The sequence below is a fragment of the Cherax quadricarinatus genome, chromosome 81, assembly GCF_038502225.1.
Source record: "Cherax quadricarinatus isolate ZL_2023a chromosome 81, ASM3850222v1, whole genome shotgun sequence".
Taxonomy (NCBI): domain Eukaryota; kingdom Metazoa; phylum Arthropoda; class Malacostraca; order Decapoda; family Parastacidae; genus Cherax; species Cherax quadricarinatus.
Window position 1 is genome coordinate 7,739,960 of NC_091372.1, and position 26,513 is coordinate 7,766,472.

The window sequence follows — 26,513 nt, forward strand, 5'->3', positions numbered from 1 at the left end:
GGCGCCAGAAACAGAGGACTGTGGGCAGTTATTTTGTGACTCTCAAGCTGGTCCTAGTGGCATTAAAAGACAGAGAAGGGAAGTAACCCCAGAGGGGGCTTTACCTGAAGTCCTCATGGAGGGGGATTCTCCTTCCAAACACTAACCCCAACTCCCTCTCTCCTCCTCCCTATCTTCCAGATGCCATCACCAATCTTCAATAAAGGTAAGTAAAAATGTTATTTTATATGTATTACTATACATAATTAAAAACTATAGTATTTGTTGTATGTAAAACTGTAATTAATCTCTATAAAATGTATTTTTTGTGTGAATATTTTTGGGTTTCTGGAATGGATTAATTGTATTTCCATTATTTCTTATGGGAAATATTGCTTCGAATTTCAGACTTTTCGAATTTAGAACTAGCTCCTGGAACGGATTAAGTTCGATTTTTGACGTTCCACTGTATTTAGCGTTAAAACACGTAAAAAATTATACTATATTGCCACAAAAAAAGCCCCCCAAAATTTGGCGAATTTGCAGGGATTTCTGTGAACAATTATTAGTTAGGTTCTAAGGAAAAATCCGTGAATTACTGAAGCCGTAAACTCGTGGTTCCAAATTTGCCGTAGTAGTTTTTCATTTACAGACATGCATATAAAGTTTAATTGATAAATTACACACAATAAGTGGAGAATTAACACTTTTCATTGATGGGGAACACTGGCTTTGATGAACTGCCAGTACCACTACCTGTGTGTTTTGGGGCCATTATTAAGCAAAATTAAGGCTTATTTTTGGGCCTTGGTAAACCACAGATAACTGAAACAGTGGCAAGTGAATCTGCGAATATGGAGGTTCTACTGTATTTCTTAGTTATCTCTGTATTAGGACTGACCAAATCACTCGTGGTGAAATGTTTCCTTTAACCCTTTGAGGGTCGACAGGCCCTCTCCGAAACTCGTTCTCAGGGTCGGCCAAATTTAAAAAAAAAAAAAAATTATTTTCTCTTATGAAAAGATAGAGAATCTTTTCCCGATCATAAAGACACCAAAAGTTTGAAATTTGATAGAAAACTTACGAAATTATGCTCTCGCAAAGTTAGCGGTCTCGGCGATGTTTATGCATCGGCGATTTTGCCCACTTTGAGCCCCATTTTCGGCCAATTTCGCTGTACTAGTCGACAAAAAACATGAATATTTCGCTAGAACTCCATTTTTTCTATCGAATGGTGCAAGAAACCACCCATTTATGAAATTCAACTATCCAGTACAGTGGTCAGAATTTAGCAATTTTGCCAATTTCACACAAATTTCAAAAGATGCCAATTTCCGAATAGGGTCCAGAATAAACAAGAAAGACATTCCTGGCACTAAAATGACATTTCCTCTAGTCATTAGTCACGTCTCAGGGCCCCTCTTATATTCTTTTGCTTTCCATTTTGAATTTTTATTCTCACAAAAAATATAAGATTTACTGTTATGCAGACTACTGCATTAGTGTAAAAACTGGTATAAATATTATTGGTGCACTTGTGAAAGAATATTAGACTCACCAGTTGACGTGTATTGCACGCTTGGCACGATTTGTTTACTTTTGAAGTTTGGTAAAAATCGAACATATCTGCTACTTTGAGCTCAATTTCAAGGCACCTTTCTTTGTAAAACCAGCCAAAATCATCTCAATTTCTGTAATATGTCTTCCATTCTATAAAATGAGACCAAGAAAACTAGAATACAACAATAAATACCATACGAAAATACACTGCAAAGTCGCTGATTTATTCCAAAAAAATGGTCAAAGTTTTTTTTTCTCATTATGCACTGTGTGCTGCAGGATTTTTTTTAGACTGTGCACACTGACCACATAGACCCATTCTTTCATATGAAGGCCTACCAGCTTTCTCCCACTAGATTTGAGGCCGCTAGAATTTATGCGTACTAGTACGTCAAAAACCCCTACGCGTAAAACGTACTAGTACGACGAAAACCCTCAAAGGGTTAATAAATGTCCTGAACTGCAAATAAATGTCTCTTTCCACAACAAGAACTTGAAGTTTATTAATTAACCCTTTCAGGGTCCGTCCCGTAGATCTACGGCTTTACATTCAGGGTCCAAACCGTAGATCTACGCCATGAGCTCAGCTCACTCTGATAAACTGTAAGTGGTACATTTGGGCCTAGATATGAGAGAATACATCTATGTGGTATGTGTGCACCACATAAAACAGATCCTGCAGCACACTGTGTATAATGAGAGAAAAAAAATGAAATCATGATTTTTCGATTAAAACAGCAACTTTGCAGTGTTTTTTCGTATGTTTTTTATAGTTGTATTTGCGATTTCTTGGTCTCATTTGATAGAATGGAAGACATATTACAGAAATAGAGATGATTTTGATTGGTTTTAGCATAGGAAATGGCTTGAAACTGAGCTCAAAGTAGCGGAAATGTTAAATTTTTGCCGATATTCAAGAGTAAACAAACGACCTCACACGTCTAATACACGTCAGCTGGTGGATCTAATATACATTCACAAATATGGTGATGATATTTATACAATTATTACAGTATTGCATAAGAGTAAATCTTCTATTTTTTGGTGTGAATAAAAATTCATTATGTGAATAAAAAATCAAAATGGAATTTATTTGTAAAGCCTCAAAACATAATTAATGAACAGAGGAAATGTTAGTTTAGTGCCAGGAATGCCTACATTGTTCATTCTGGACCCTATTTTGAAATTGGAATATTTTGAACTTTGTGTTAAATTGGCCAAATTAACAATTTCCGATCACTTTATTTTGTAGTTGAAACAGTTGACTTGGCGATTTCTTGTGCTCAATCGATAGAATAGAAGTAATACTAGTGAAATAGCTAAGAATTTGGTTGATTGGAATAATGTAATTGGCCTAAAATGGGAGTCAAAGTCGGCAAAATCGCCGATTCGTAAATATCGCTGACACATCAAAATTCGCGAGAGCATAATTTCGTCAATTTTCCACCAAATTTCGTACTTTTTGTTTTATTACCTTCACAAAAAGATTCTCTACGATTTCATAAGAAAAAATAACAAATTTTTTTTTTGAAAATTCTTGGACACTGGTGCGTGACTCCAGATTTGGGCCTTGGACCCTGAAAGGGTTAAGGGTTAAAATCATTTTCATTTAATATACTGGGAAAAACACAAATAATAATAATAATTTTGGGTCACCCTGCCTCGGTGGGAGACGGCCGACTTGTTGAAAAAAAAAAAAAAAAAAAAAAAATAATAATAATAATAATAAATAAAGGAGTAAATGCTAGGGTGTTGAGGAGAGGGGGTTAAGATTAAATTATGGGAAATCAAATACAAAATGGGAGCTCGAATTACTTTTTGCTGATGATACGGTGCTTTCGGGAGATTCTAAAGAGAAGTTGCAAAGGTTAGTGGACAAGTTTGGGAGGGTGTGTAAAGGAAGAAAAGTTAAAAGTGAACATAGATAAGAGTAGGGTGATGAGGGTATCAAATGAGTTAGGTAAGGAAAAACTGGATATCATATTGGAGGGAGGGAGTATGGAAGAAATGAATGTGTTCAGATATTTGGGAGTAGACTTGTCAGCAGATGGGTTTATGAAGGACAAGGTTAACCATAGGATTGATGAAGGAAAAAAGGCAAGTGGTGCATTGAGGTATCTGTGGAGACAAACAACGTTATCCATGGACAAAAAGATGGGAATGTACGATAGTATAGTGGTACCAACACTCTTATATGGGTGTGAAGCTTGGGTTGTCAATGCTGCAGCAAGGACTAGGCTGGAGGCAGTGGAAATGTCATGTCTAATGGCAATGTGTGATGTAAATATTATGCAGAGAATTCGTAGTGTGGAAAATTAGGGCTGAAGAGGTGGTTTGGTCATTAGTGAGGATGGAGGAAAATAGGATGACTCAGAGGGTTTTTTTCCTACCACCCCCTATATATTCTATATATGCTTTATTTAAAGACAAAATACATTGACAAAAATACAATAAGGAGTAAAACAACATAGATAACAACTCAGAGCTACATCTCGAATACTTCGTCCAGCTCCCGGCAGCAGGCCGTGTGCTCAGAATGCTGCAGGCATTTCCCCTCTGGATCACAACAGAGTCTGAAAGAGGAAGCTGGCCGCCCTGTGATCCTTGGTTTCTATGATGAGTTTTTTACCCAGCTCTTTGAGGAACTTTAGAGCACACTTGCCCCATGCTCCAAGGGTCTCTGACTCTATTGGGATGAAGTTATAGCAAGGGTGAAGGCCTTCATATTTGCAGGTCTTCTGGGTCTCCCTGTGGCTGGCAGCTCCACCCACTTCATCTACGGAGTATGGCAAGTAGGTGTCTGCCAATGTGGTGGCACAGGTGTAGTCCCAGGTAATCTGCTTTCCATCCTTCCAGGGTAGCATAGTGGCTCCATCAGGATGCTTTTGACTTCCGACAGACCTCTGCACTTGGGGTTCCCGTTGAGCTGGGCAACGGGCTGTGGCGAGGCTTCTCTTTATGATGTCGTTGACACATGAGACCATGAAGTCCAAATTGATCAGCAGTCGCCCTGCTGCAAATACACCTATGTTCAGTGAGGATGGGGGCGGCTAGGTGAAGAGCAACACTAATCTAAATGGCCTGTGGGTAGAGTCGAGTGCCCAGGGAGGAATTGGCAACAGATAGAAGGAAATCTCCTGAGTGTGGTGCCTTCACCACTAGGAGACGAGCTCTGTCCTTTCCTGAAGTGTTGGTGAGCATTGTGTTGGCGATTTTTTCCATCATCGGTTTGTACCAGTGGGACTGTTTGTGCTCTTTGGAATGAGCTGGTCTACTGGAGGAGTCTGATAGTGTCCCACTGCATCGCTGCTTCAGTGAACCTGGGGTCTTGAGCTCCTACCACGTCTCTCAAACGTTTGGGGACAATCTTCTTGACTAATCCATTGGAAGCCAAACTCGAAGACAGGAAAGCAGGTAAAGCTACCTGCGTTGCTTTGTGCACCTCTAGTGACAGGTTCAATGCCTTCTTAACCCTTCAAGGGTTGACAGGCCCTCTCCCAGACTTGTTCTCAGGGTCAACAAATTTTCAAAAAAAAAAAAAACTTATGAAAAGATAGACAATCTTTTCCTGATCATAACGTCACCAAAAGTATGAAATTTGATGGAAAACTTACGGAATTATGCTCTCGCGAAGTTAGCGGTCTCGACGATGTTTACGCATTGGCGATTTTGCCCACTTTGAGAACTATTTTTGGCCAATTCCAGTGTACCAGTCGACAAAAATCATAACTATTTCGCTAGAACTCCATTTTTTCTATCAAATGAGTACAAGAAACCACCCATTTACCGATTTCACGGTATTGTGCCTTTTTTGTTATTTAGTTATTCAACTATCCAATAAAGTGGTCAGAATTTAGCAATTTTGCCAATTTCACACAAATTTCAAAAGATGACAATTTCCAAATAAGGTCCAGAATAAACAAGAAAGACATTCCTGGCACTAAAATAACATTTCCTCTGTTCATTAGTCATGTCCCCATGCCCCTCTTACATTCTTTTGCTTTCCACTTTGAATTATTATTCTCACAGAAAATAGAAGATTTACTGTTATGCAGACTACTGCATTAGTGTAGAAATGGTATAAATAATATCAGCGCGCTTGTGAAAGAATATTAGACTCACCAGTTGACATGTATTGGATGCGTAGCATGATTTGTTTACTTTTAAACTTTGGCAAAAATAGAAGATTTCTGCTACTTGCAGCTCAATTTCAAGGTACTTTTCATTGTAAAACCAATCAAAATCATCTCAATTTCCATAATATGTCTTCCATTCTATAAAATGAGACCAGGAAAGCTAAAATACCATCATAAATACCATACGAAAATACAGTGCAAAGTCGCTGTTTTAAACCAAAAACAAAGGTTTTTTTCTCATCACGCACTGTGTGCTGTGCAGGACTTTTTTTATAATGTGCACACTGACCACATAGACCCATTCTTTCATATGGCCTACCAGCTTTCTCTCACTAGATTTGAGGGCGCTAGAATTTAGGTGTACTAGTACGTCAAAAACCCTGGTGCGTAAGCCGTACTAGTACGTCAGAAACCTTGAAAGGGTTAAAGGTTGATCTCAGGTGTGCATCATATTTGTCGAGTGTTGGGTTCTCAAAAGAGGGTGCGCACCTCAGGAAGTGAGCGAGTCTTGGCATAGTAAGACACCTTGTGAGGAGACACAGAGCATCATGGGCATCAAGATCGCTTATTCTCTCCTCCATTCTCTTCAGGTCATTCAATTTGTCCTTGAGGACAGTGTCGATGGCCTGGTGACTCAATGGTGCTCCCAAGAGGGTACTGTTGGACAGATGGTAGTAGAGACTTCCAGGAGGATTCTTCACACAGCGTTGATTATTTCCTGGTTTGTTGTGATGATTTCACACCTGGAGGGATTGAGGATTAGTCCCAAGGCTCCTCCCTGTGTCTTCACCAGTTGTAGGTCCTCTAACAGGGACTCTTCAGTGCCAGCTACAATGCCATCATCCAGGTACCAGATGTTGAGCTCGCTGCCTAGCAGAAGAGAAGTGGAGCGAATGGGTCACCCTGCTGAACATCTTCTGATGAGAGAATTTCATGTTCTCCAAACAAAAGAATTGAGAGTTTGCTGTAGCCGGTTGAAATGAAGGGAAAAAGACTGGGGAACCAATCCCGAATGGCCGGCAAGACCACATCTCTCTTCACCATATTAAAGGCATTTCTAAAATCAAATTTGACTATGGCCTTGTCTTCTGGTAGATCCCCAATGTTGCCCCTTGCCGCATGAGCTGCGGCTTCACTGCCTTGAGAGACCCCGAAGCCCAGTTGGTGTGGCTGGAGTAAACTGGCAGCTTCTAGGCGAATGTTTCTTACTGCTGCTTTGGCAACGAGACGGCGAAGTGTGTTACCAACAGCAATGGGTCTGATTCCCCCATCCTTCTTCAAAGCACATAGTGAGGTTCCAAAAATGAAAGGTTTAATTTCTTCTGGGATTCGCCCAGCCAGGCAGTTGTTGACGAAAGTTGTTAACTCGGTGAGAAGAATTTATGCAGATGTGCCGAGTACTGGATAATACCACCTCTTTGGGGTGTTGAGGTCGAATTCCAGTGTAACCGCGTGCAGATCCTGCTGGAAATGACACTATCGCCTTATAGACTTCTGATTCTGGCAAAATTAACTGTTCAGTGATGGGGTCCCCCTCAGGGTTGTTGTTGACGGCTATGGTGTGCCTGGTTGGATGCTTGTCTCTTAGTGCTTGGGCTGTGGTCTCATCTTTGGGAGCTACAGTGTTGTCACTTGTGATTATTCTGTTTGCTCCCATTGTGTTACCTTCTTCAATTTTTTTGCTAACCTGCGTGCAAATTTTCTTGTTTTCAGTGAAATTTTTCTTGGGTCTACCCCTGTGATTCCTACGATGACGGGGCAGAGAGGGACAATTATCCGTTCTTGGGTGGTTGCGAACTGCCTTGATGACTGATGTGGCTAGCAGTTTGCCAGTCTTTCAGGAACTGCAAGACAGACATTGCCGAACAGGAGTAGGTTGTGCCATGTTTTGATGGTGCCTCGGACTTCTAAGTTGGTGGAACCTCCATTCACCTGCTTAAGAAGGTCTGTGAATTTCCCTGCTGCATATGGGCAAGCCACTATAGGAATGTGGGATAGGGTACTGCTAGCAGTGGATTTGAATGCCAGCAGAAGGTTTTCACAAGTGAGGAGGTTGCCATTGGAATTGGCCTCTGCCTGTGGAGGCTGTGGGCTGCTCTCTGCTGGGGGCCTATGTGATCCAGCACACCCATTGTGTGCACGAATAAGGCCATCCCTGTTGCGTGCTCGAAACTCTCCACACACCTGACATGTGCCTCTTCTTTCATTGTTGGGTGCACTGTTTCCCTGGCTTTGTGGCTGGCTGGCTTAATCATCTGCCGTACCTCAAACTGTGTGATAAGCCCAGGCTGAAGGGAAAATGGCACACTTCACATATCCCACGCGGTTCATGGTGGTGGTGGGGGGAGGAGAGGCGTCTCCCGTCCTTATGGTGGGCAGTGGAGGAGAGGAAGGCGTGGAAGACATGTGATGAGGCGGAGTAGGGCACTCACTCCCTCCCACAACACGTTACTATACCCCACTATGCTCTGTGCACAGCCCCCACTATAAATGACACACCACTATACACTACGCATGCTATGCACATACCATGCGCATGCTGAACACGTACTATGCACTATACACTATATACACTATAAGCACGTGAACAAACACTCCATTATCGTAACAAGCATACGGCGTATGCGTGCTCAAAGGGTGTATAAATCTGTAGTGTAGGGAAGGAGGGGTAGGGGTAGTCCTAGGAAAGGATGGAGGGATGGGGTACAAGAGGTTTTGTGTGCAAGGGGTCTGGACATACAGCTCACATGTGTGAGTGTATTAGATAGGAGTGAATGGAGATGAATGGTTTTTGGACCTGACAAGCTGTTGGAGTGTGAGCAGTGTGTGAAGGGATTCAGGGTAACTGTTTAGCCATATTGAGTCCTGGAGGTGGGAAGTACAATGCCTGCATTTCAAAGGAGGGGTTTGGGATATTTGCTGTTCAGACTGACATCTTAACTGTCATATCTGAGCGACTCTGCAAAAACAGTGATAATATATGAATTATGGTGCAAGTATTTCTTTCTTTTTTGGGTCACCCTGCCTTGGTGGGAGACAGCCTAAGTGTTAAAAAAAAATGCTTTTTTACTGGGTTAATGCTAATAGATATATTATATTTAAATCACTAACTGTACACTGTAAGGTCTTAAATATAAAATAAGGATTAGTGCAGCATTGGGATTGTGATATGTATAACTAAGGACAACCCTAAAATGTGATGTACAGGCTCACATCTAGACACTATTAAATTTAGTGGGAAACACTAAACCCATAGGGGTCATACAGTGCCTGGGTTCAATCTAAGGAGTGGACAGATCCATATCCCTCACTGGCATAAGGAATCTCCCTGGAGAAATTACTCCTAGACAAACACAAAGAAGCCCAAAAAGCCAAGACTTGCAACTAGTCATGCCTGGATCCCAGGAACACCAGCTATTAAAAATAGACTAAGTCTGAACCACATGTCACTGGAAGAGAAACATTTAAGATACAAGAGGAGCCCCCATATCTGCAGTTTACTGTGGCCTCAAAATAACCCTTAGTTTTGCTTAATAATGGCCTCAAAGTGCTAAAGCAGTGATGGTGGAAGTTCTTCAAAGCTTAAGAGAAGCCGTTAAGTGCTTCCCCATCAGTGAAAAAGTGATAATTCTTGACTTCTTGTGTGTAATTTATCAATTAAACTTTATACGTAATTGGTGTGTACGTAAATGAAAAACGACATATACAGGGTACACTACTATCCATAGTTTCGGCATCCATGGTAGGTCCTTGGAACGTATCCCCCCGTGGATACAGGGGTCCTACAGGCTAAACAAAAGTAAATTTTAAATAGGGAGCAGACCCAAACACAAGTTGAACACACACAGCATCATGCTTCAAAGTGAAATGGGCTAGGTAAACAGGTAATGAAGCCAAACACCATTTGTGGATTTAAAAGTAGATACGCAAGTGCCTGAAAGTTAAAATTAAGCTACACCCTCTACAGTTTTTTAAACACACACAAACTTCCTTTCCCTTACCTCAGAGTAGACTGATACAAGCCTCTCTCTGTATGCAGCCTCTAGTTGAAGAGCCACATTTTCCCGTTTGGCATCAAACAGCATTTTCTCACCCTGTGCACACCACTGTGCTTCCTTTTCCTTCTCAATAGAAGTCTTCATATTTGCAATACTGCCTTCACGGTAGTTCACCCAACTGCTTTCAATTTCCTGAATGCAATGCAGTACTCTATTATATATCACAAAAAATATTTAGCAATGAGATATATGGGGTTGGGGAAGAATTTTGCATATTAGATATACATTGCTTATATTAGCAGGGAATCAAATACTGTAGATAATCTATATCAGCTGGTAGTAATCAAAGGAGATCACCCTGTCTTCTAGTTAAATATTTTTCACTACACATGCATATTCAAGTCATATCAATGAGAACATTTGCTGGAAAGTATACTTATTTTCATAAATACAACATTTAGACAGAACAGCCTCTCCTCACTTAACGACGGAGTTCCGTTCCTAAGACCACATTGGTAAATGAATTCGTCACTAAACAAGGAGCATACTATAATGGTAGTGGGTTTGTCTCAACCATCTTTGATATTATTTTAATGTCACCATTGCACTATTTATAACATTTTTAGTATACAAATGTTTATACAGTAGTGTACTGCAGAACAGAGGAAATCAGCTCTAATATACATATCATACTCTTAATATGTATAATGATCAGAGAGCCCGTCATAAGTCCGAGTCATCAGTAAATGAGTACGTCGCAAAGTGAAGAGAGGCTGTATTAGGAATTGTTGTATTATAGAGAATTATTCTTAGGTATTCTGACACTTCTTGCACTACCAGTATTCTCAAAATACAAATAACAAATGTCTCATCCCAACAAATCTTAATTAACTTTAACTATAAAATGTATACACTATTAAAATAGTGCATACATTTTTTAATTACCATATTGTAACAACTCACTGAAGACATTTTTAGCTCAACAAAAAATTTTTAGTACAATATTTTTCAACTTGTAAAATTATAATCACTCAACACATTTTAGTCTCATTAACCCTTAAACTGTCCAAACACAGATCTACGTTTTCACTGCCAGCACTCCGAAAATTTTTGAAAAAAAAAAAAAAATAAATAAATAAATAAATAAATAAATAAATTAGAGGGCAATTTTCTGTGTTGTAAGACAAAAGAAAATTTGGGACCAGTACTCACCGAGATATAAGACCGCGACGTTGGTGCTAGATGCTCACCTGATGGCAACATCGAGTCCTGCCGCTTGCAGAAGTGCTGCCGATATACCTTTTTTCTCGTTTTTATTTTAATTTATAAATTTTTTATGTTCTGATAATTACAATTTATAACAGTTCTTGCGATTTCATAGCCAATCTTTGTTCTGACACTAATATTACGTAATGAAATAGCAGTGGAGTGACACAATGATAGTGCACTGCTGCGGGAAACCCTGGCTTTATTTGTTTTCACTGTTACACACAAACATGTATGTCTGTCTGTCTAGCTCTGCTTTTATACCTGTCTGCCTGTGTGTGTCTTTCTGTGTGTGTGTGTGTGTGTGTGTGTGTGTGTGTGTGTGTGTGTGTGTGTGTGTGTGTGTGTGTGTGTGTGTGTGTCTCTGCCTGTGTGTGTGTCTGTCTTTGTCTGCCTGCCTGTGTGTGTGTGTGTGTGTGTTTTTCTTTCTGCCTGTGTGTGTGTGTTTTTCTGTCTGTGTGTGTGTGTGTTTTTGTCTGCCTGTGTGTGTGTGTGTGTGTGTGTGTGTGTGTGTGTGTGTGTGTGTGTCTCTGCCTGTGTGTGTGTCTGTCTGTGTCTGCCTGCCTGTGTGTGTGTGTGTGTGTGTGTGTGTGTGTGTGTGTGTGTGTGTGTGTTTTTTTGTCTGCCTGTGTGTGTGTGTTTTTCTGTCTGCCTGTGTGTGTGTCTCTTTCTGTCTGCCTGTGTGTGTGTTTTTCTGTCTGCCTGTGTGTGTGTGTTTCTGTCTGCCTGTGTGTGTGTGTGTGTTTTTGTCTGCCTGTGTGTGTGTTTTTCTGTCTGCCTGTGTGTGTGTGTTTTTCTGTCTGCCTGAGTGTGTGTGTGTGTGTGTGTGTTTTTCTGTCTGCCTGTGTGTGTGTTTTTCTGTCTGCCTGTGTGTGTCTTACTGTCTGCCTGTGTGTGTGTTTGTCTGCCTGTGTGTGTGTTTGTCTGTGCCTGTGTGTGTGTGTTTTTCTGTCTGCCTGTGTGTGTGTTTTTCTGTCTGCTTGTCTCTGTCTCAGAGAGCGGCTCGTAAACCAACAGGTATAACACACAATGACTACACAGTAGTCACGTCTGATTCCTGATAAAATGAAAATGCGTATTACTTGCCACTAAGTTGCCAGTCATGCTTATTATGTCTTATATCTACAAGCACTGTATAGCACTTTGCCTGGAATTTTTGGGTTATCCTAGGTAATTTACACTATGTATAATAACTGTCCTTACGTGTACATGTGAGAGAGAGAGATATATACAGATAGATATATAGACAGAGACAAGTCAGACAGCCAAAGCCAGCCAGCCTGTCAAATATGTATAACACGTTCCAGAATTGTTTCTCTTTACTTACGGCATAGGTTATAGGACATTCTGGCAGGATGACACTACCAGTGGTATAAAAAATCAAAGGATGTTGCACAAATCTTACACATGGGTTCTTATCGAGGTTTTCGATATTTCCCCAACCACTTGTGGCCACATCTATCACTTTCCTCTTAAAAGGGGTGTTAATACATGACATGACATCAGTGAATCCCTGTGTTAGTCATGCTATTTGCTTTCGCTGGTGCTCAGTTGAACTGGTGCTCCCACAAGGTACTAAGTGGTTCCAGATTTTTTTAATACTGTGCACACTGAGTGTTAAGACCCATTCTATACAGACCAGGCATCTCAGGCCAATCATGCCAAATTTGGAGACAGGTAAAATAAAACGTAGATCTACGTTAGGAGCGCTAGTGGTACAAACGTAGATCTACGTTTGGACAGTTTAAGGGTTAAATAAGAAATACACCTACCATCCGACTTACGACCTGCTCGACATACGTCCAGTCGACTTACAACCATGTGTCTGGCATGTCTGGGCATGTCCTTTATGCAGTAGCAATTGTGTGATGTGGAAAAATTCACTTATGTACAGTTCAGGATATTTAGTAAAGAAAACGTTTCGCCATGAGTGGCTTCTTCTGTCCTAATATTGAAGAAGCCACTCGTACTAATACTGAAGAAGCCACTCGTACTAATACTGAAGAAGCCACTCGTACTAATACTGAAGAAGCCACTCGTACTAATACTGAAGAAGCCACTCGTACTAATACTGAAGAAGCCACTCGTACTAATACTGAAGAAGCCACTCGTACTAATACTGAAGAAGCCACTCGTACTAATACTGAAGAAGCCACTCCGTACTAATACTGAAGAAGCCACTCGTACTAATACTGAAGAAGCCACTCGTACTAATACTGAAGAAGCCACAATACTAACAGTACAAAAAGCAAAGTAAAACCTTGGGTAGTTTCAAATTTAGGTTGGATAAATACACGAGTGAGAGGGGTTGGATTTGAGTGGGACTTGCACGTTAGTAAATAAAATTATCAAACCTCATTGTTTGGGTAGTGTTGAAGGTGGGTTGGACAAATGTTCTGTTAGTGGAATGTATTTGTGAAGGACCTGCCTGTATAGGCCATTAGGCCTGCTGCAGTGTTCCTCCTTTCTTATGTTCTTATTAATGCTGAAGAGTCCAATGACAAGCTACCTTTTCTATAAGGGACACTGAAATATGCCTTCTCAAATCCATCTATATACATTTGCCCAACCTGTTTTTTATGCTACCCAAGCTATAGCTTTTGTAACCTACCTTTCTCTTGTACCTGCTGACATTTCCACATGTATAACTAATACTACTATTACCCAGTACGTCGGTAATCTTCTAAGGTTCGACTCGCATCCATTTTGACTTACGACTAGTTGGTCGGAACCAAGCTCAGTCGTAAGTCGGATGGTAGGTGTATAAATAACTTGCAAATACTGCCATCTAAACCACTCTACAAAGAGCCAATGTCACACATTACAACAGGTTTTACTCATTTTTTGTATTACACCCTGACGTAAATTGACTTGTAGGCTGCAAACAAGCCACTAGTCTTGGCTGATAATGTAGTTAAAAAAAGCTTGACCTAGGTTGATGCCCAGAAAGAAGAATCTAAGACAATCAGTAGGCCTACCACTGTTTAAGTAACTACAAACCTCAATTTCTTTGTCCAAATATTTTGCAAGGGGAGGCCCAAATTTCTTAACAGAATACACCATCATCAGCAATATGGAAAGGCCAGTATAGTACTCATGCTCCATGACATATATTTCCTTAGAGCACAAGAACGTTGCCAGTCCTACACCAAGCACATAAGGACCTGTTGAAATAAGACATTTTTAAAAACATATCAAGTATTATTAATAATGTCAAATGAACTATGATTTACCCAACATCGGCTATTGCAATAAAAAGGCTAAGCAAACTAACAAACCACAAATTGTGGAGTTTTTAGAAGAAACCAAAATGATTAGCACGATCAGACAAACAGTTTATAATTCTAAACACTTTTTAAAGTAAACCAAATCAATTAACCCTTTCAGGGTTGGTGCCGTAATAGTATGCATAAATTCTAGCACCTTCAAATCTAGCAAAAGCTGGTAGGCCTACATATAAAAGAATGGGTCTATGTGGTCAGTGTGTGCAGTATAAAAAAAATTCCTGCAGCACACAGTGCATAATGAGAAAAAAAAAAGAACTCCGACTGTGTTTATGGTTTTAAACAGCAACTTTGCAGTGTATTTAGGTAAGCTATTTATGGTTGTATTCTAGTTTTCCTGGTCTCATTTTATAGAATGGAAGACATGTTATGGAAATTGAGATGATTTTGATTGATTTCACAATGAAAAGTACATTGAAATTGAGCTCAAAGTAGCAGAAATGTTCGATTTTCCCAAAGTTCAAAGGTAAACAAATCATGCCAAGCGTCCAATACACGTCAACTGGTGAGTGTAATATTCTTTCACAAGTGCCCTGATATTATTTATACCATTTCTACGCCATTTCTACACGAATACAGTAGTCTGCATAACATAAATCTTCTATTTTTTGTGAGAATAAAAATTCAAAGTGGAATGCAAAAGAAATGTAACAGAGGCCTGAGGACATGAGTAATGAACAGAGAAAATGTTATTTTAGTGCCAGAAATGTCTGTCTTATTTATTCTGGACCCTATTTGGAAATTGGCATCTTTTGAAATTTGTGTGAAATTGGCAAAATTGCCAATTTCTGACCACATTATTGGATAGTGGAAATCGGTAAATGAGTGGTTTCTTGTACTCATTCGATAGAAAAATTGGAGTTCTAGCGAAATAGGTATGATTTTTGTCGACTGGTACATTGGAATTGGCCGAAAATAGGGCTCAAAGTGGGCGAAATTGCTGATGCGTAAACATCGTCGAGACCGCTAACTTCGCAAGAGCATAACTCCGTAAGTTTTTCATCAAATTTCATACTTTTGGTGTCATTATGATCGGGAAAGGATTCTCTATCATTTCATAAGAAAAAATAATTATTTTTTTCCTCGAAAAATTTCCGACCTTGAGAACAAGTTTAGGTGAGGCCCTGATGACCCTGAAAGGGTTAAGTGTGAATAAATAAAATAATAGCCCAAGGTGCAACATGTGAGGGAGGGTTATGGAAAGAATGAACAAAGCTGCTGCACTTCATCCAATGATAAATAATGGATATGGCCAAGCAGCCATTCAGAGAAGCCAACAATTAAAGAATCTACAGTTCTTCACAATCTCTCATAAACAAATAAGAGTACAACACACATGCACAACATGAACATAGAGAAAATATCAATGCACAGGGTGATTAAATAATGTAGAAAAACAGTATATTTTTCTGTCAAGCACTCCAAAACAAATTCTCCATACATGCATAAAATGATCATACATGATGAAAATTCAGATGGTTAAAAAAAAATTACAAAAACCATACTAGTAAATACAAAAATGCAATATGTAGAGCATGTTTAAAATACTGCAAATACATCACATTATTTGCAAAAGCTATATTGCATGTATTTTAAATACAGAATTATTTAATCAAATACAATACTGTTATCAAAAATTACTATAGTAAACACTCAATAAAATGGACTACAAAAGGGACAAAAATTTGCTTGGTCAATTAGTTTGGAATACCAGACAATGTTACTTATAGAATTAAAGAACAAAAACGGCACAATACCGTGACTGGAACAATACACACTTAACCTGCACATAGGAGATAAGAGCTTATGACAACATTTCAGTCTGACTTGGACTATTTGAAGAGTCACAACAGTGACTGTGAATGGTCCAAGTCAGACTGAAATGTCGTGGCAAGCTCCTCTTCTCCTATGTGAGGGGTTGTTTGTGTATTACTTACAGAGTTGTCTGTTAAGCGTTACTATTTATCTACCTGGAGGGTATTCCAGGGATCAACACCCCCATGGCCCGGTCCATGACCAGGCCTGATCAACAAGGCCATTACTCCCCTAGCCACAAAAAAATCTCCCCCATTAGTCTGTTATATGACAAAATAACTGTTATTTTCAAGAGTAATGTTACATGGTGTGCAAGCAGGTACAAAAAAAAAAAAAATAGTACACTTCTTGAATTCAAATACGTATTAGAAGCTAGACTAAAATTATTAATTATACACAAAGGTCTCGCTGATACAGTAGGTTAGGTTCCTGGCTATCACTAAGGCAAAAATCACTGTAAAGTGAAACACAGCCTTTTTTTTTTACTTTCAAATGCACATCAAAGTCTGATAACGTGTTTACACTATCATATATTAACCCTTTGACTGTTTTGGTCGTATATATATATATATAAAAAAAAAAATACGTCTTACGAGCCAGTGTTTCGGATGTACAGTGGACCCTCAACCAGCGATATTAATCCGTTCCTGAGAGCTCATCGTTAATCAAAATAATTGTTAGTCAAGTTAATTTTCCCCATAAGAAATAATGGAAATCAAATTAGTCCGTGCAAGACACCCCAAAGTATTGAAAAAAAATATTTTTACCACATGAAATATTAATTTTAATACACACAAACTGAAGACATGCACAGTTACATGACACTTACCTTTATTGAAGATCTGGTGATGATCGATGGGATGGGAGGAGGGGAGACCATTGATCTTGTTAGTGTTTAGAAGGGAAATCCCCTTCCATTAGCACTTGAGGTAGCAAGTCTTTTTCTGGGGTTACTTCCCTTGTTCTTTTAATGCCACTAGGACCAGCTTCAGAGTCACTGGACTTCTGTCGCACAACATATCTGTCCATAGAGGCCTGTACCTCTCGTTCCTTTATCCTAAAGTGTTTCACAACATTGTCAGTGTAATAGTCACCAGCACGGCTTGCAATAGCTGTGTGAGGGTGATTTTCATCAAAAAAGGTTTGCAATTTAAGCCACATTGCACACATTTCCTTAATCTTTGAAGTAGGCAACTTCTTTAATTTCTCTCTCCCCTCCTCCGAAGCAGTTTCCTCAGGTGTGGCCTCTTACTGTTGAACATGCTCTAGCAGCTCATCAGTGGTTAGTTCGTCATTGTCCTCTCCACCAACTCTTCCACATCCTCCCCACTAACCTCACCAATATGAGCACTAGTTCCAGGCATTTTTTCCTGTTCACCTGGGTGTTAGTCAACTGTTGTGGGCCACATCCTAGGGGACAAGATTAAGGACCCCCAATGGAAATAAGTTAGACAGTCCTCGATGATGCACTGACTTTCTTGGGTTATCCTAGGTGGCTAACCCTCCGGGGTTAATCGTTTCTCGGTAATTGTTTCACGTTAAGCCACATCAACAACACTCTCTCCACATCTTCGAGTAATACAGCTGATGGTGGTGCAGCAACAACAACAGCTGACTGTGGTGCAGCAGCAGCTGCACCTTTGGCAAGCACAGCTTCCTTGATTGCCGTTTTCTTACCCACAATAGTAGCGATGGTTGATTGGGGTTTATTATACAACCTGACCAGCTCAGAGACACGCACTCCACTTTCATACTTAGTAATGATCTCTTTCTTTATCTCCATAGTAATTCTCACCCTTTTTGCTGTAGGGTTGGCACTAGAAGCTTTCTTGGGGCCCATGGTGACTTATTTTGCAGGTGCAATCACTACAAAGGCTGTGATAATATGAAATGTTCCAGTTGTTGTATGTTTGGAAGCGACCGCAGTGGCTGGCTGGCTTGTAAACACTGGCACCAAGGGACAAGTGAGGTGCGCTCAGGCCAAAGTGGACGCATATAGTACGGAACGAATAGCGCTGGTCGGGTTTTTAAGCGCTAGTTGAGGCAAAATTTTTGCGTTAAAATGTATCGCTAGTCAGATTTATCGTTAATCGATGCCATCGCTGGTTGAGGGTCCACTGTATTAATAAGCATAAATTCTAGCGGCTTCAAATCAAGCAGGAGAAAGCTGGTAGGCCCACATGTGAGAGAATGGGTCTGTGTGGTCAGTGTGCACCATATAAAAAAAATCATGCAGCACGCAGTGCATAATGAGAAAAAAAAACTGACCGTTTTTTTGGATTAAAACGCCGGCTGTGAGGTGTACTTTCGTACAGTATTTATCATTGTATTCTTGTTTTCATGGTCTCAAGTGATAAAATGGAAAACATATTATAGAAATAGAGATGATTTTCATTAGTTTCACAATGAAAACGACCTTGAAATTGAGCTCAAAGTAGCGGAAATGTTAGATTTTTACCAACGTTCAAGAGCAAGCAAATCACGCCACACGTCCAAGACATGTCAACTGGGGAGTCTAATATTCTTTCACTAGTGTACTGATATTATTTATACCATTTTTACAATAATGCAGTAGTCTGCATAACAGTAAATTTTGTATTTTTTGTATGAATAAAAAATCAAAATGGAAAGCAATAGTAATATAAGAGGGGCCTAGAGACGTGACTAATGAACAGAGGATATGTTATTTTAGTGCCAAGAATGTCTACACTGTTTATTCTGGACCTTATTTTGAAATTGGCATCTTTTTTAACTTGCAAGAAATTGGTCAAATTGCCAATTTCTGACCACTTTATTAGTAAATAAGCAGTTTCTTGTACTCAACTGATAGAAAAAATAGTTTTCTAAAGAAATAGCTATGAGTTTGGTCAACTGGAACAACGGAATTGGCCAAAAACAGGGCTCAAAGTCGGTGAAATCACCGATGCGCACATGTCGCCGAGACCGCTAACTTCACGGGAGCGTAATTCTGTGTGTTTTCGACCAAATTTGGCACTTTTGGTGTCATTACCATTGGGAAAAGATTCTCTCTCATTTCATAAGAAAAAAAAAAATTTCAAAAAATTTTGACATAGAATGAGTTTCAGAAAGGGGCTTGCGACAGTCAAAGGGTTGAGTAATAGAGCCTGGCATAAAAAATGCATATGAAGTACACACATTACTTACCTTAAAATATTTTCATCCTCAGCTTATAGAGTGGTGAATATATATATATTGTAGGAAGTCGAAATAAATGAAGAACGGGTATAATTGAAAACTACTGTATTAGCTTTACAGCAAAACACTACAAAGCGGGGCCCTCCTGTAATTCACAACTGGAGATGTACAAGGCATATTATGTACTGCAGTTATCCCCTTGAATACATATTAACAGTACGTATAACTAAACTACTACAGTCATATTTATAAACAATATACAGTGGACCCCCGCATACCGCACGCATCGCATACCATACAATCCGCATACCGCTCGCTTTTTTCGCAAAAATTTTGCCTCGCATACCGCCCAAAAACCCGCTCACCGCTCTTCGTCCGAGACGCGTCCAATGTGCGGCCTGAGCCACGCTCACATGTTCCGCCGGTGGCATTGTTTACCAGCCAGCCTCCGCGGTAACATCCAAGCATACAATCGGAACATTTCGTATTATTACAGTGTTTTTGGTGATTTTTTCTGGAAAATAAGTGACCATGGGCCCCAAGAAAGCTTCTAGTACCAACCCTACAGCAATAAGGGTGAGAATTACTATAGAGATGAAGAAAAAGATCATTGATAAGTATGAAAGTGGAGTGCGTGTCTCCGAGCTGGCCAGGTTGTATAATAAACCCCAATCAACCATCGCTACTATTGGTGGTACAGCTGCTGATGCTGCTGTACCACCGTCAGCTGCTTCTGCACTGTCAGCTGCTGCTGCACTGTCAGCTGCTGCTGTTGTACCACCGTCAGCTGCTGCTGCTGCTGCTGTAGTACCGTCTGCTGCTGCTGTAGCATCGTCTGCTGCTGCTGCTGTAGCATCGTCTGCTGCTGCTGTAGCATCGTCTGCTGCTGCTGTAGCATCGTCTGCTGCTGCTGTAGCATCGTCTGCTGCTGCTGTAGCATCGTCTGCTGCTGCTGTAGCATCGTCTGTTGCTGCTGTAGCATCGTCTGTTGCTGCTGTAGCATCGTCTGCTGCTGCTGTAGCATCGTCTGCTGCTGCTGTAGCATCGTCTGCTGCTGCTGTAGCATCGTCTGTTGCTGCTGTAGCATTGTCTGTTGCTGTTGTACCACCGTCAGCTGCTGCTGTAGCACCGTTGTTGGTGTGGCTTATTGAGAATACCAAGGAACAATTAACCCCAGAGGATTTGCCACCCAGGATAACCCAAAAAAGTCAGTGTCATCGAAGACTGTCTAACTTATTTCCATTGGGGTCCTTAATCTTGTCTCCCAGGATGCAACCCACACCAGTCGACTAACACCCAGGTGAACAGGGAAAAATGCCTGGAACTAGTGCTCATATTGGTGAATTTAAAGCCAGCAAAGGTTGGTTTGAGAGATTTAAGAATCGTAGTGGCATACACAGTGTGATAAGGCCTGTTCTGGAAGAAAATGCCAAACAGGACCTACAGTACTCAGGAGGAAAAGGCACTCCCAGGACACAGTGTCTCATCAGTCATTGCTGCATCTTCAATAAAGGTAAGTGTCATTTATTCTTCATTTAGTAGAGTAGTACATGCACAATATATATTGTGCATGTACTACTCTACTATTGTGCATGTATCCTTCTCTTTGTGTGTAGGAAAATGTATATTTCATGTGGTAAAATTTTTTTTTTCATACTTTTGGGTGTCTTGCACGGATTAATTTGATTTCCATTATTTCTTATGGGGAAAATTCATATGCATACCGAACATTTCGCATAACAACCAGCCCTCTTGTACGGATTAAAGTCGCTATGCGGGGGTCCACTGTATAAAATTTATTCTCTATGGGGAAGTGGAAGAGAATTCTTCCTCTGTAAGCCATGTGTGTTGTAAGAGGTGACTAAAATGCAGGGAGCAAGGGGCTAGTAACCCCTTCTCCTGTATATATTACTAAATGTAAAAGGAGAAACTTTCGTTTCTCCTTTTGGCCACCCCGCCTCGGTGGGATACGGCCGGTGTGTTGAAAGATGAAGATGTAAAATTTATATAAGTAGTACTAAGACTAGCTAATATAAAGATAATACACAATACAAACATGTTTAACTTTGCATTAAGATTTTATAGTAAATTACTACAAATAAGATAAATACTACTGAAATAAACAAATGCATGCAAACACAGTAATACAAAAATTTATATTCAATTTCTCATACAGTAATGCTGAAGATTATGATACATTAATACAAATCAGTCCAGTAAACCTACCAGTAACACCTGTCTTGGGATACAGGAACTGAAACCATTCTTCTGGAATGAAGCCCATTCGTACTTTACCGGGCTCAATGGGTCGAACCCGTCGAGGAAAATTGACCTCGTCCCGTTCCTCGGTTTTGTCTACAGCTGCAGCTGTACTTGTGGGACGAACTGCCACCAAGATGGGCCGCAGCTCCTGCACTGTAAGATAAAGAAGTGTTTGTTAAAAATTGTTGGAAGCACTAAGCACATAGGGACCATTCAACACTGGGGAAATTAGAAGTAATTACAGTAAAATCTCAATTTAACGGAACCTTATTTACAACTTTTTAGAAATTAAGAAACCCGATGGAAATAAGTCACTGGACTTTTTAATGGGTTATTCTAGATAATTTACACACGTTACTATGTATGACAATTTGTGTAACTGTATTTATGTGCACCTGTACCTAAATCAACTTAATGGACAAACACTTCTGGCCAGACATTCGGAAACACTGGACAAAGGCAATTAGCTAAATTCAGAATTTTCTCTTATGAACTCTTAAAAATATTCCCATAAATTAGATTTAAAGGACAATGGGCTTTAATGTTAAATTGAACTCCCTGGATCAAGAGCCCTTTACCATAAGGGAAGTCACAGCTATAACTGAACATAACTGAGGCAGTATAAAAATAGAGATGCATATATTAATAAACACACAGTGACCTACAGAACAAAATGAGGAAATATGTCTAATGCTGACTGGGGAAATATCCAGACCAACTAAGAGGAGGATATATCCATCCAGACCAACTAAGAGGAGGATATATCCATCCAGACCAACTGAGAGGAGGATATATCCATCCAGACCAACTGAGAGGAGGATATATCCATCCAGACCAACTGAGAGGAGAATATATCCATCCAAACCAACTAAGAGGAGGATATATCCATCCAGACCAACTAAGAGGAGGATATATCCATCCAGACCAAATGAGAGGAGGATACATCCATCCAGACCAACTAAGAGGAGGATATATCCATCCAGACCAACTGAGAGGAGAATATATCCATCCAGACCAACTAAGAGGAGGATATATCCATCCAGACCAACTAAGAGGAGGATATATCCATCCAGACCAACTGAGAGGAGAATATATCCATCCAGACCAACTAAGAGGAGGATATATCCATCCAGACAAACTGAGAGGAGGATATATCCATCCAGACCAACTAAGAGGAGGATATATCCATCCAGACCAACTAAGAGGAGGATATATCCATCCAGACCAACTGAGAGGAGAATATATCCATCCAGACCAACTAAGAGGAGGATATATCCATCCAGACCAACTAAGAGGAGGATATATCCATCCAGACCAACTAAGAGGAGGATATATCCATCCAGACCAACTAAGAGGAGGATATATCCATCCAGACCAACTGAGAGGAGGATATATCCATCCAGACCAACTAAGAGGAGGATATATCCATCCAGACCAACTGAGAGGAGAATATATCCATCCAGACCAACTAAGAGGAGGATATATCCATCCAGACCAACCGAGAGGAGGATATATCCATCCAAACCAACTGAGAGGAGGATATATCCATCAAAACCAACTGAGGAAAATATATCCATCCAGACCAACAGAGAGGATATATCCATCCAAACCAACTGAGAGGAGGATATATCCATCCAAACCAACTGAGAGGAGGATATATCCATCCAAACCAACTGAGAGGAGGATATATCCATCCAAACCAACTGAGAGGAGGATATATCCATCCAAACCAACTGAGGAAAATACATCCATCCAGACCAACTGAGAGGATATATCCATCCAGACCAACTGAGGAGGATATATCCATCCAAACCAACCGAGGAAAATATATCCATCCAGACCAACTGAGAGGATATATCCATCCAAACCAACTGAGGAAAATATATCCATCCAGACCAACTGAGAGGATATATCCATCCAGACCAACTGAGAGGAGGATATATCCATCCAAACCAACTGAGAGGAGGATATATCCATCCAGACCAACTAAGAGGAGGATATATCCACCCAAACCAACTGAGAGGAGGATATATCCATCCAAACCAACTGAGGAAAATATATCCATCCAGACCAACTGAGAGGAGACATCCATCCAGACCAACTAAGAGGAGGATATATCCATCCAGACTAACTGAGAGGAGAATATATCCATCCAGACCAACTAAGAGGAGGATATATCCATCCAGACCAACTGAGAGGAGGATATATCCATCCAGACCAACTAAGAGGAGGATATATCCATCCAGACCAACTGAGAGGAGAATATATCCATCCAGACCAACTAAGAGGAGGATATATCCATCCAGACCAACTAAGAGGAGGATATATCCATCCAGACCAAGTGAGAGGAGGATATATCCATCCAAACCAACTGAGAGGAGGATATATCCATCCAAACTGAGGAAAATATATCCATCCAGACCAACTGAGAGGATATATCCATCCAGACCAACTGAGAGGAGGATATATCCATCCAAACCAACTGAGAGGAGGATATATCCATCCAAACCAACTGAGAGGAGGATATATCCATCCAAACCAACTGAGAGGAGGATATATCCATCCAAACTGAGGAAAATATATCCATCCAGACCAACTGAGAGGATATATCCATCCAGACCAACTGAGAGGAGGATATATCCATCCAGACCAACTGAGAGGAGGATATATCCATCCAAACCAACTGAGAGGAGGATATATCCATCCAAACCAACTGAGAGGAGGATATATCCATCCAGACCGAGAGAAGGATACATCCATCCAGACCAACTGGGAGGAGGATATATCCATCAAGACCAACTGAGAGGAGGATATATCCATCCAGACCAACTGAGAGGAGGATATATCCATCCAGACCAACTGAGAGGAGGATATATCCATCCAGACCAACTGAGGAAAATATATCCATCCAAACCAACTGAGGAAAATATATCCATCCAGACCAACTGAGGAAAATATATCCATCCAGACCAACTGAGAGGATATATCCATCCAAACCAACTGAGAGGAGGATATATCCATCCAAACCAACTGAGAGGAGGATATATCCATCCAAACCAACCGAGAGGAGGATATATCCATCCAAACCAACTGAGAGGAGGATATATCCATCCAAACCAACCGAGAAGTGGATATATCCATCCAAACCAACTGAAGAAAATATATCCATCCAGACCAACTGAGAGGATATATCCATCCAGACCGAGAGAAGGATACATCCATCCAGACCAACTGGGAGGAGGATATATCCATCAAGACCAACTGAGAGGAGGATATATCCATCCAGACCAACTGAGAGGAGGATATATCCATCCAGACCAACTGAGAGGAGGATATATCCATCCAGACCAACTGAGAGGATATATCCATCCAGACCAACTGAGAGGATATATCCATCCAAACCAACTGAGAGGAGGATATATCCATCCAGACCAACTGAGAGGAGGATATATCAATCCAGACCAACTGAGAGGAGGATATATCCATCCAGACCAACTGAGAGGAGGATATATCCACCCAAACCAACTGAGAGGAGGATATATCCATCCAGACCAACTGAGAGGAGGATACATTCATCCAGACCAACTGAGAGGAGGATATATCCATCCAGACCAACTGAGAGGATGATATATCCATCCAAACCAACTGAGAGGAGGATATATCCATCCAGACCAACTGAGAGGAGGATATAACCATCCAGACCAACTGAGAGAAGGATATATCCATCCAGACCAACTGAGGAGGATATATCCATCCAGATCAACTGAGAGGAGGATATATCCATCCAGACCAACTGAGAGAAGGATATATCCATCCAGACCAACTGAGAGAAGGATATATCCATCCAGACCAACCGAGAGGAGGATATATCCATCCAGACCAACTGAGAGAAAGATATATCCATCCAGACAAACTGACCGGAGAATATATCCATCCAGACCAACTGAGAGGAGGATATATCCATCCAAACCAACTGAGAGGATATACCCATCCAGGCCAAATGAGAGGATATATCCATCCAGGCCAAATGAGAGGATATATCCATCCAGACCAACTGAGAGGAGGATATATCCATCCAGACCAACTGAGAGGAGGATATATCCATCCAGACCAACTGAGAGGAGGATATATCCATCCAAACCAACTGAGAGGAGGATATATCCATCCAAACCAACTGAGAGCATATATCCATCCAGACCAACTGAGAGGAGGATATATCAATCCAGACCAACTGAGAGAAGGATATATCCATCCAGACCAAATGAGAGAAGGATATATCCATCCAGACCAACTGAGAGAAGGATATATCCATCCAGACCAACAGAGAAGGATACATCCATCCAGACCAACTGAGAGGAGGATATATCCATCCAGACCAACTGAGAGGAGGATATATCCATCCAGACCAACTGAGAGGATATATCCATCCAGACCAACTGAGAGAAGGATATATCCATCCAGACCAACTGAGAGGATGATATATCCATCCAGACCAACTGAGAGGAGGATATATCCATCCAAACAAACTGAGGGGATATATCCATCCAGACCAAATGAGAGGAGGATACAGCCATCCAGACCAACTGAGAGGAGGATATATCCATCCAAACCAACTGAGAGGATATATCCATCCAGACCAACTGAGAAGAGGATATATCCATCCAAACCAACTGAGGATATATCCATCCAGACCAACTGAGAGGGGGATATATCCATCCAGACCAACTGAGAGGATATATCCATCCAGACCAACTGAGAGGAGGATATATCCATCCAAACCAACTGAGGAAAATATATCCATCCAGACCAACAGAGGAGGATATATCCATCCAAACCAACTGAGAGGAGGATATATCCATCCAAACCAACTGAAGAAAATATATCCATCCAGACCAACTGAGAGGAGGATATATCCATCCAAACCAACTGAGGAAAATATATCCATCCAGACCAACTGAGAGGATATATCCATCCAAACCAACTGAAGAAAATATATCCATCCAGACCAACTGAGAGGAGGATATATCCATCCAGACCAACTGAGAACAGGATATATC

At 40.6% G+C, this 26,513-nt stretch overlaps 1 protein-coding gene across 1 annotated transcript in view; it reads right to left on the reverse strand.

Moving 5' to 3' along the window:
* Nucleotides 1-26,513, reverse strand: part of ATPsynB (ATP synthase subunit b, mitochondrial) — a 45,648-nt gene that overhangs the window by 6,252 nt on the left and 12,883 nt on the right. The window contains exons 2-4 of the mRNA XM_053792675.2: nucleotides 21,421-21,609; nucleotides 13,940-14,103; nucleotides 9,677-9,865 (exon numbers count right to left, since the gene is read on the reverse strand). Of these exons, the coding sequence (XP_053648650.1) occupies nucleotides 9,677-9,865; nucleotides 13,940-14,103; nucleotides 21,421-21,609 (542 nt within the window). The remainder of the gene's footprint in view (nucleotides 1-9,676; nucleotides 9,866-13,939; nucleotides 14,104-21,420; nucleotides 21,610-26,513) is intronic.